At 39.8% G+C, this 12,124-nt stretch overlaps 1 protein-coding gene across 3 annotated transcripts in view; it reads right to left on the bottom strand.

The window, feature by feature from the left end:
• The window catches only part of TESK2 (testis associated actin remodelling kinase 2), a 149,912-nt gene that overhangs the window by 109,140 nt on the left and 28,648 nt on the right, over window positions 1-12,124 (bottom strand). For all 3 annotated transcript variants that reach the window (XM_054490120.2, XM_054490140.2, XM_063665330.1), the window contains exon 2: window positions 7,351-7,658. In XM_054490120.2, coding sequence (XP_054346095.1) covers window positions 7,351-7,572 — 222 coding nt within the window. In that variant the 5' untranslated portion in view covers window positions 7,573-7,658. The remainder of the gene's footprint in view (window positions 1-7,350; window positions 7,659-12,124) is intronic.

The raw sequence follows: 12,124 nt of genomic DNA, 5'->3' as shown, positions 1-12,124 counted from the left end.
AATAGGCTGGGCACAGTGGCTCACGCCTGTAATCCCAGCACTTTGGGAGGCCAAGGTGGGTGGATCACCTGAGGCCAGGAGTTCGAGACCAGCCTGACCAATATGGTGAAATCCCGTCTCTACTAAAAGTACAAAAATTACCTGGGCGTGGTGGCATGAGCCTGAAATCCCAGCTACTTGGGAGGCTGAGGCAGGAGAATTGCTTAAACCCGGGAGGTCGAGGCTGCAGTGAGCTGAGATCACGCCACTGCACTCTACCCTGGGCAACAAAATGAGACTCACAAAACCCACAACTATGCTGCATCAAGTCCATAAAGGCCTCTTAAATAAAAATTTAAACTTCTAAGTAATGGGAATTGTCATAGTTTAATTGGCAAGAAGTACATCTTATAATCAATGGCATCTTATATTCAATGAAATCTGTCATAAAAGCATGAGTAAAACAGTATTTTCAAAACCTCTTAGGCTATATGCAAAATCCACAAGTTATAAATGAAAAGACTGATAGGTTTACTTTGTATTTATTTATTTATTCTTTTTTTAAAAATTTTATTATTATTATACTTTAAGTTTTAGGGTACATGTGCACAACGTGCAGGTTTGTTACATATGTATACGTGTGCCATGTTGGTGTGCTGTTGCCTAGGCTGGTCTTGAACTCTTGGACTCAAGCAATCCTGTCTTCGCTTCCCAAAGTGCTAGGGTTACAGATGTAAGCCACCACTGCCAAGCCAAGGTTTAACTACATAAAAACGAAAATGATAAAAGATGGGCAGGGAGAAAATACGTAATAAAGAATTACTATCAGGCAGGCGTCAGATGTCCCCAGCACACTGGAGTCTGGGGTTTGGTACTGATGGTGCCTCACCAGCATGGACAAACACTGCCTTACAGCTGGACTTTAGTGTTGGGAGCTGTTAATTATTCTAAAGTTCCATAGATTCATGATTTTATGGTTAGAGTTTATATCTACTTGTGTTTTTAGAGGAAGAACCTAAGGCCAAATTATTTTGAAGTGGGAGTGGGCTGGACCAGAGTCTTCCTGTGCCCTTTTCATGCTGTGTTTGAGGATGTGTCCATTGCTGCATCCATGTAACTCATCTGGGGCAGCAGACATGTGACAGCAAACCGTCTAAGATTTTTCAGGGATAAAGTTAAGCAGAAGTATGTAGTAAATATGAGTGCAAAAGTGTGGCTGAGCCATATGTGCCCTTGATTTGATTTGGGAAGCCTGAGGGAGGCAGCATTCCTAGCCACGTGCTGCCTGCCCAGCACAAGGTAGGGTGGTAACTGAGGTGGTGAAGGGGCAGCTCTGTAGAGCATGGTCTGCCTTAGAGCCTGAATTGTCCTCGAAGCACATGGACTGTGGAAATTGTTCACATGAACCAGAGACATCACTCTTTAGGATTCTATTGGCAGCACCTGAACTGGCTCGACATTTGTGGAGGTAGTGTTTCTTTGAAGCACAAACCTTTGTTTTATAATAATTAAAATCTTTATTTGGTGGCCGGGAGTGGTGGCTCACACCTGTAATCTCAGCACTTTGGGAGGCCGAGGCGGGCAGATCACCTGAGGTCAGGAGTTCAAGACCAGCCTGGCCAGCATGGTGAAACCCTGTCTCTACAAAAATTTAAAAATTAGCCAGGCATGATGGCGGGTGCCTGTAATCCCAGCTACTCAGGAGGCTGAAGCAGGAGAATCACCTGAATCCGGGTGGCAGAGGTTGTAGTGAGCCAAGATCACACCACTGCATTCCAGCCTGGGAGACAGACCAAGACTCCGTCTCAAAAAAAAAAAAAAAAATTTATTTGGTATAATTTAATATAGTCTAGAAGCTATCTAATCTGGTTTTTTTGGGAGGGGCAAACTCTTTTGAAAATGTAGGTTTTGCTTTTAATTAAAAATTAAGTCTTAGTTAAAACTCAGGCTGCACAAAATTCTTCAGTTACTTCCCATTACTTTATCAGTAATATTCACATTTTCCTAGATGTTTATTGATTACAGTGTTGGGATCAAATTCTGCATTAAATGTATGCAAATACATTAGACAGGCTTTGTGTTTTTCACTGTGAAATGCAATGGTGGCTTGAATAAGAAAGTATCTAGAAGCCAAATTAACATAATAATGACTTCAAAAAAGAATTACTATCAGGATATGTAAAGAACTACAAAAAAAATCAACACAACAGAAGAAGGCAGGTAAGAACATAAGTGAACAAGTTTTATAAATGACCAATAAACAAAAGGACTTCACTAACAATCAGAGTACAAAAATTAAAATGAATTAACAACTCAGGAAGTTGAAGCAGGAAGATTGCTTGAGGCCAGGAGTTTGATCAGCGTACGCAACACAGAGAGGGACCCCATCTTAAGAAAAAGCCTGGGCATGGTGGCTAACGCCTATAACCCAGCATTTTGGACTTTGGGAGGCAGGGGCAAGAGGACTGCCCAGGCCCAGGAGTTCAAGACAAGCCTGGGCAACATAGCGAGACCCTGTCTCAAAAATAGAAGAAAAAAAAAGCTGAGTACAGTGGCTCATGCCTATAATGCCAGCACTTTGAGAGACTGAAGCAGGAGGATCATTTGAGTCCAGAAATTCAAGACCAGCCTGGGCAACAGAGCAAGATGCCATCTGTACAAAACACTTTAAAATTAGCTGACGTGACAGTAACATGCCTGTAATCCCAGCTAGTTGGGAGGCTGGGATGGGAGAATCACTTGAGTCCAGGAGGATGCAGTCAGCTATGATCATGCCACTGCACTGCAGCCTGGATGACAAAGTGAGACCCTGTCTCTAAGAAAAGAAAAAAAAGAGGCTGGACACGGTGGTACACACCTGTAATCCCAGCACTTTGGGAGGCAGAGGCAGGCTGATCAACTGAGCCCAGGAGTTCAAGACCAGCCTTAACATGGTGAAACCACAACTCTACAAAAAAAATACAAAAATTAGCCAGGTATGATGGTGTGTGTCTGTAGTCCCAGCTACTCGGGAGGCTGAAGTGGGAGGATCACTTGAGTCTCGGAGGTCAAGGCTGCAGTGAAATAGCACCACTGTACTCCAGCCTAGGTAACAGAATGAGACCCTGTCTCAAAAAAAAAAAAAAAAAAAAAAAAAGGAGAGAGAGAGAGATCAACCCTCGCTAACATGGTTAATTGACTGTGACATGAAGGGTGCCAAAACCATTCAATGGGGAAAGGACAGTCTTTTCAACAAATAGTGCTTGTAAAACTTGGTATCCTCAAGCAAAAGAAAGAAATTGGACCCTTACTTTATACGATATTGAAAAATTAACTTAAAATGATCAATAACCTAAATGTAAGAGCTAAAACTATAAAACTCTTAGAAGAAAACATTGTGGAAAATCTTCATGATATTAGATTTGGTGATGATTCCTTGGATTGACACAGAAAGCAAAAGGTAACAAAAGAAAAAATTAATCTGACTTAATCAGAAATTAAAATTTCTGTGCAAAAAAGGACACCATCACGGGAGTGAAAAGACAAACTACAAATTGTGAGAAAATATTTGCAAATCATATATCTGGTAAGGGATAAATATTCCCTATATATAAAATATATAAATACAATGCAATTCAAAAATGAGCAAAGGATTCAAATACACATTTCTCCAAGAAGATATACAAAAAAGGTCAATAAGCACATGAAAAGATGCTCAATATCACTAGTCGTTTAGAAAAATGCAAATCAAAACCACAATGAGATACCACTTTTCACACCAAATAGGATGATTACCATGAAAAAGAAAAATAAGTGCCAGTGAGCATGTGGAGAAACTGGAACCCTTACGTATTGGCTGATAGAACTGTAAAATGGCACAACCACTACGGAAAACAGTCTGGTGGGTCCTCAAAAAGTTAAACACAGATTGACTAAGTGAAATAAGGCAGTCAAAAAAAGACAAATACTGTATGTTTTCACTTACATAAGATATCTAGGGTAGTCAAACTCTTAGAAATAAAGTAGGATAGTGGTTGCCAGGGGTTGGGGGGAATGGAGAAATGGGGAGTTGTTTAATGGGTACAGAGTTTCAGTTTTGCAAAATGAAAAAGTTCTGGAGTTTAGAGGCACAACCATGTGTACATACTTAACAGCTGTGTTAAGTATGTACTTAGCATAATTAAATTCTGTTAAGATAGTAAGAAAAAAAATTTATTTTTTATTTTTTTATTTTATTTTTTTTCCCCCAGAGACAGAGTTTCGTCATGTTGCCCAGGCTGGTCTCAAACTCCTGGGCTCAGGCAATTCTCCCGTCTTGGCCTCTCAAAGTGCTGGGATTACAGGCGTGAACCACAATGCCCAGCCAAAATGGTAAATTTTGTATGTATTTTACCACAATCTTTTCTTAAAGTTAAACATAGAATTACTCATATGACTCAGCAATTCTATTTACAGCTAAATACCCAAAAGAATTGCAAGCAAAGAACCAAACAGATACCTGTATATCAATATTCATAGCAGCATTAGTCACAATAGCCAAAAGGTAGAAACAGCCCCACCATCGACAGATAAAATATGACATATACATACAATGCAATATTAGCCATAAAAAGGAATGAAATTCTAATATATGCTACAACATGAATAACCCTGAAAACATTATGCTAAGTGAATTAACTCTAACACAAATGGATAAATATTATATTAACCCACTTATATATTATATATTATATATAACCCACTTATATATAACCCACTTATATATACCTAGAATAAGCAAATTCATAAAAACAGCAAGTAGAAGATATTAATGGGTGGGAGTGAAACTGCCCCCACAGGGTTCACAAGAAGTGCATGCCAGGGTTCTGGACAGAAATACAGTTATAATTAAGCATTAATCAGGCCACACTTTGGCCCACTTCCTGGTTGCTAAAAGTCATATAGCACTAGATACTGACTATTTGCATCCCTATTATTCCTACAGAATAGGATTTCTGACATTAGGGTCATAAAACTTTAAGATTTTATTTCCATCCCCATCTTTCCTATAACAGGATCTCTGACATTATAATCATAAGGCTTTTGTTTAAGGATTGCTTAATACGTTTTTCAGACCCCTGAATTCCAGCAACCAGTTTGAAGTCTCCCACAGAGGAACGGGATCTGCAAGAGAATACAGCTTCTTCATCTCCCTGTCCCGTGACTTCATCCTGTACTCTTTAACAGATAAACAATTGCCACACTTCGGCCCACTTCAAAACCCTTAAAAAACCTTAGCCCCCATCTCCTAGGGGAGATGAATTTGAGGTTTTCCTCCATCTCCTCATTCGGCGGCCCTATGATTAAACCTTTCTCTGCTGCAACCTGGTGTCTCAGCTTATTGACTTGCTGTGTGCATTGGGCAATGAACCTATTTACAGTTACAAAAGGGAGAATTAGTGAGTTAATGTTTCATGGGTACAGAGATTCTGTTTAGGATGATGAGAACGTTCTGGAAAAAGATAATGGAGATGGTTGTACAACACTGTAAATGTAATTAATGACACTGAACTGTACACTTAAAAAATGGCTAAGATGGTAAATTTATGTTATATACATTTTACTGCAATAAAAAGTATTTTAGAGAAAGACACACTAGAAAGAAAGAAGCTGGAAATGGTACATAGAGACAACTCTATGGAGTTGTTTTGGTCCAAAAAAAACAAGACATGGGAAAGTATACCTATTAATAAAAGAAACAATAGGGGCTGGGTGTGGTGGCTCTTACCTGTAATCCCAGCACTTTGGGAGGCCGAGGCAGGCTGATCACTTGAGCACAGGAATTCAAGAACAGCCTGGGCAACAAGGTGAAACCCCAAATCTCCAAAAAATACAAAAATTAGCTGGGCATGGTGTCATGCACCTGTAGTCCCAGTTACTCTGGAGGCTGAGGTGGGGGAATCATCTGAGTCCAGGGAGGTCAAGACTGCAGTAAGCCATGATCACACCACACTGCACTCTAGCCTGGGTGACAGAGCGAAACCCTGTCTCAAAAAATAAAATAAAATAAAATAATAGAATAAAATAGGTTGGGCGCAGTGGCTCACGCCTGTAATCCCAGCACTTTGGGAGGCTGAGGTGGGTAGATTACTTGAGGTCAGGAGTTCAAGACCAGCCTGGCCAAAATGGTGAAACTCTGTCTCTACTAAAAATATAAAAATTAGCCAGGCTTGGTGGCGGGTGCCTGTAATCCCAGCTACTAGGGAGGCTGAGGCAGGAGAATTGCTTGAACCCGGGAAGCAGAGGTTGCAGTGAGCCAAGATTGTGCCACTGCACCCCAGCCTGGGCAACAGAGTGAGACTCCATCTCAAAAAAAATAAAAATAAAATAAAATAAAGGGGAAATAACAGAGACAAAATGTTTGGGTTTTTTTTTCCTTAAAAGAATTTTTTTAACATGTTACTGGTAATACCTAGTAGTGAAAATACAATGTAGAAAAGAGAGGGGAGAATTTCTTAGGCAATGCCTATTAGTAGGCAAGTGGAAATGGAATGTACAATATAAACAGAAATAATGGACTTAGGAGCATGGGTAGTTGATCCATAGTACAAGGTATAAAGGCCAAGTAACTGGGTAAAGATGTGTGTTGATAGCTATTTGTAGTAATGGGAGTCTGCAGAAGTTCTCTTCTGCTTGCTTCAATTTTCTCAGTGAATTGGGAAGCAATTCATTAATTACTGACAATGAGGACTAGAGAGGAAATACTGGGATTTGATGAGAGAAGAAAAGGTACAAAATACTCTCTTGAGGGAGTGAGTGAACCAGGGAAATATGATTGCTTAGGAGCATTATGGGCTCATATTTTTTGAGACAGGGCCTTGCTATGTTGCCCAGGTTGCTCTCAAACTCACAGCCTCAAGCGAGCCTCCTGAGTAGCTCGGGCTACAGGTGCATGCCATTGTACCCTGCTATCAATTTTACTGAAGATAAGCAAACAAAAACTATATATGTGGGTGTTTGTATATATAATTTTAATATATGTATATAAGGTGTGTGCATAATATATGTATATGCGCAGAAAGAGTCCAGAAGTATACATACCGAATTGTTAATAGTGGTTATTACTGGAGAATGTACGTGTGGATACATACACATGTGTGTGGCTGGGGGTAGAGGTGAGGTGGAAGAGACTCCTATGTTATTTGAATTTTTAACCTGCACATTATTTTTGGGATTCAAACAAAATATCTTAATATAAGTTAATAAATAGCTTGAAAGGAGAATTTAGAACAGTGTTCAAGATCCACAGCACCTTTATTAGGCAAATCCTACATCCTAATTAAACACAACTATCAACCTGCAGTACATGTGACCACAGCAAGACAATATGAGAAAAGCTGAAGAATCACTCACCTTGAACACTTCAGAAAAGAAGCCAGATCCTATTTTTTCACAGGTGAAATCATCCAAACGCGTCAGTCTGGAAAAGGCACTTATAAGGGCTCGATACGAAGATGGCCAGACTCTTCCCACCTGGCTCACATTTCCGTCTCCTCCACCACCTCCTTCAAACTCTTCAAGACGCTCCACACGTGGAGGAAATCCTGCAATTGAATTCCGTTTGCTCCGATCCATAGTCTAAATAATCACTTTTTTCTTCTTTTAAGAAGGAACTCCACACATAAATTTTTGTTGAATTTTACTTCTCTTCTGGTTTGACACTAAAGAGATCAAAAAAATTTCCACTGAAATCTTTAATGAATAAATACATGCAAAGCAATAAATGCTCAATGCAAAAAGATTTCCTTTCACATTCTAGTTCCTGGTTTTCAGATCTAAAAAATGCTTTATGTCTTTACCCTCAAATAACACTGATATATTTAAAGCCCAAGATACAGTCAGTCTTTACCATGCGTAGAATATCATGAAGATCACCAATTACATTCTAAGTAACAAAATAACAATGATAATATCTATCATTCATTGAGCACCTACTTCTAGGAAACATAGTATAAGAGCTTGACATACGTCATGTCATTTGATTCTCAGATAATCCATGCTATAAGAATTATGTTCATTTCACAGAGAGATCAAGAAATCAGTCACTAAAAGGCAGAGATAAAATGGAAGCTGGGTGCAGTGGCTCACGCCTGTAATCCAAGCACTTTGGGAGGCCAAGGCAGGCGGATCACTTGAGGTCAGGAGATTGAGACCAGCCTGGCCAACATGGTGAAACCCCATCTCTACTAAAAATACAAAAATTAGCCAGGCGTGGTGGCAAGCACCTGTAATCTCAGCTACTCAGGAGGCTGAAGTAGGAGAATCACTTGAACCCAGGAGGCAGGGGTTGCAGTGAGCCGAGATCGTGCCACTGCACTCCAGCCTGGGCAACAGAGTGAGACACTGTCTCAAAAAAAAAAAAAAAACAAAAAAATTAAAGTGCAAAGCCTGTCTGATTCAAAAGCCTGTGCTTCTTTCTACCAATACCCTTTATAGCCTCATATAATATTTTCTTTATTTCAAAAATTAATTCCAAATATATAAAACAAACATTACAAGGAGACTTCAAAATTATATATTATATAATTTTTAAAAAAGAAAACTATATCCAAAAGCAATCTAAAAATTCACTGTTGATGAAAAAGCACAGTCCAGTAGAAGTAACTATAGAAGGCTCCATCCCATCTGGTACATAACTAAGAATAAAAGCACAAGCCTACTTTTTCTTTTAGCCTGTCTCTCCCTCTTTCTACTTTTTTCCATGAGACTCAGTTGTAAGGGTTCTATGCAAAATACAACATTGTGACTCCTCAATTAGTGAAATGGTTTCATAAAGGAGGTGGATACCTACTCAGTTTATCACCACCACCTCTAACCAGCTCTGCAACTCAAAGGAAAGTGGCAGGAATCCCAGGGCCATCTTAGCAACATGAGTCTGCCTCCTTACCCATTGCCGGAAGTCAGCACTGTACCATGTGTGTACAACCACAGTTTCTTTCCTGGCAATGTGCAATTGGAATTAAGATAGTCCAGTCTCAATATGGTGGCTTTCTAAAATAGAAGCCATGTAAACTCAGGAGCTGCTGGCCAGGGGCATTTTCTATAATACAGCCTGGAAGGCAGAAGAAGTCAAGAGATTGAGGCCAATTTTCAAAGAAAAAAAAAAGGAAGGGAACTTTTTGAATTCCCTATTCTGCTCTAATCCCCAATTCTTAAGGCCTAACTGCATCCTGAGGTTCCATGAGATCTCCCTGAATCTAGTTAATCTAGTGCTACCACAGTCTTCAAAGAAGGAAGAATACTCTGAGTTCCCAAATAACAAAACATTTAAGTACCTCTATTGAACCTATGCCAAAAAGTGGCATCAGCACCACCAGACCAAATATTTACATCCACAGGAACAAAAATTTAGGGTTAGCTGGCCACAGTAGCTCATACCTGTAATCCTAACACTTTGGGAGGCCAAGGCAAGAGGATCACTTGAGCTCAGGAGTTTGAAACCAGTCAGGGCAACATAGTGAGACCTCGTCTGTATGAAAAAATGTAAAAATTAGCCAGGCATGATGGTACACGCCTGTAGTCCCAGCTACACAGGTGGCTGAGGCAGGAGGATTGCCTGAGCCCAGGAGTTTGAGGCTGCAGGGAGCTGTGATAGCACCACTACACTCCAGCCTGGGCAACAGGGCAAGACCTTGTCTCAAAAAAATTTAGGGTTATAAGACAAAAAATTTGCAGCCACAAAAAAGAATGAAATCATGTCCTTTGCAGCAACATGGATGCAGCTGGAAGCCATTATTCTAAGTGAACTAACGCAGAAACAGAAAACCAAATATCGCATGTTCTCACTTATAACTAGGAGCTAAATCTTGAGTTCACACAAACATAAAGATGGGAACAACAGACACTGGAGGCCTCCAAATGAGAGAAACAGGCAGGGGCTGAAAAACTTCCTATTGGGTACTATGTTCACTATCTCGGTGGTGGGATCAATAGAAGCCCAAATCTCAGCACCACACAATATACCCTTGTAACAAACCTGCACACATACCTCCTGAATCTAAAATATAAATGGAATTTTAAAAATAAAATAGAGGCTAGGCATGGTGACTCACGCCTGTAAAATCCCAGCACTTTGGGAGGCCAAGGCAGGCAGATCACCTGAGGTCATGAGTTCGAGACCAGCTTGGCCAACATGGCAAAACCCTCTCTCTACTAAAAATACAAAAAAATTAGCGGGGTGTGGTGGCGGTCACCTGTAATCCCAGCTACTAAGGAGGCTGAGGCAGGAGAATTGCTTGAACCTGGGAGGCGGAGGTTGCAGTGAGCCGAGATCATGCCATTATACTCCAGCCTGGGCAACAAGAGCGAAATTCTGTCTCAAAGTAAATAAATTAAATAATAAAAATAAAATAAAATAGGGTCGGGTGCAGGGGCTCATTCCTGTAATCCAAGCCCAGGCTGAAGTGCAGTGGTGCTATCACAGCTCACTGCAGCCTCAAACTCCTGGGCTCAGGCAATCTTCCTGCCTCAGCCACCTGTGTAGCTGGGACTACAAGCATGTGCCATCATGCCTGCCAGTTCAAAACCAGACTGGGCAACACAGCAAGACCCCCATCACTAAAAAAAAATAATAATTTTAAAAACCAAATTTTCTTAATTTTAGAGCCAGTAGAAAACATCAACTTCAGTCATTCATTTTATATTTGAAGAAACATAAGGCCCAGAAAGTGCAAATGCTAAAAGTTAATGCTAAAAGTTAACCTATTTACTAGCAAAGCTAGACTTGAAACCAAGAAGCCAAGGGTAGTGCATTTCTCAAAGTATGTCTGTTGATAATGTGCTTCAAACTACCTGAGGAGCTTGTTTAAAACCCAGAGTCACGGGTCATAACACCTTTTTTTTTTTTTTTTTTGAAACACAAGGTTTCACTATATTGCCCAGGCTGGTCTTGAACTCCTGGCCTCAAGTGATCCTCCCACCTTAACCTCCCAAAGTGCTAACATTACAGGTGTGAACTGCATCTGGCCATTGTTTTTTTTTTTAAACATCAGGAATTTTAAAAGCATTTCCTCATTTAATCTCAAAACGTGGCCAGGCATGGTGGCTCACACCTGTAATCCCAGCACTTTGAGAATCCCTTGAACCCGAGAGGCAGAGATTGCAGTGAGCTCAGATCACACCACTACACTCCAGCCTGGGTGACAGAGCAAGACTCTGTCTCAAAAAACAAAACAAAACAAAACAAAACAGCAAGGTAGGTCTGATCTCCATTTTACAGAAAAAGAAATATAGGCTCAGAAGATGAAGTAACTTGCCTAAGGATACAGAGCTAGTAGAACCAGAATTGGAACCAAGTTCTATCCAGCACCAAAGCTCAAACTTCTTCCATTTCATTATTACTTAGCTCAGTATTTTTCCACTATGAGAGCTGTAGAAAGAACAGAGACTTAAGTGCAGAGGAAGGCTAGGCTGATTATAATTTGAACAGAGACAGAAAAGAAAAAAGAAACTTTAGAAAAATAAAAGATATTAAAGTAATATACAAAACATACGTAAAGTACATAAAACATCGTTGACTATATAAAACATAGTTGTCTGCTAAACTGAACAATTTGATGTTTGCCATCAACTGACTTTTTCATTTTTGAGATATAAACTCTTTTTAATTTTTATGTGTACATAGTAGGTATATATATTTACAGGGTACATGAGATATTTTGATACAAGCATACAATGTGTAATAATCACATCAGGGTAAATGAGGTATCCATCACCTCAAGCATTCATCATTTCTTTGTGTTACAAACATTCCAATTGTACTCTCTCAGTTATTCTAAAATATACAATGAATTATTGCCGACTGTAGTCACTCTGTTGTGCTATCAAATACTAAATCTTATTCATTCTATCTAACTATATTATTGTACCTATTAACCATCCCATTTCCCACTCAACAACCCCAACAGACTACCTTTCCCACCCTCTGGTAACCATCATTCTATTCTCTATCTCCATGAGTTCAATTGTCTTGATATTTAGCTTTAGCAATGAGTAAGAACATGCAAAGTTTGTCTTTCTGTGCCTGACTTATTTCACTTAACATGATGTCCTCAAGTTCCATCCACGTTGTTGCAAAAAAGGGATCTCTTTTTTTTTTTTGAGACGGAGTCTCGCTCTGTCGCCCAGG

The sequence above is a fragment of the Pongo pygmaeus genome, chromosome 1, assembly GCF_028885625.2.
Source record: "Pongo pygmaeus isolate AG05252 chromosome 1, NHGRI_mPonPyg2-v2.0_pri, whole genome shotgun sequence".
Classification (NCBI taxonomy): domain Eukaryota; kingdom Metazoa; phylum Chordata; class Mammalia; order Primates; family Hominidae; genus Pongo; species Pongo pygmaeus.
This window is presented reverse-complemented; position numbering and strand designations above follow the sequence as displayed.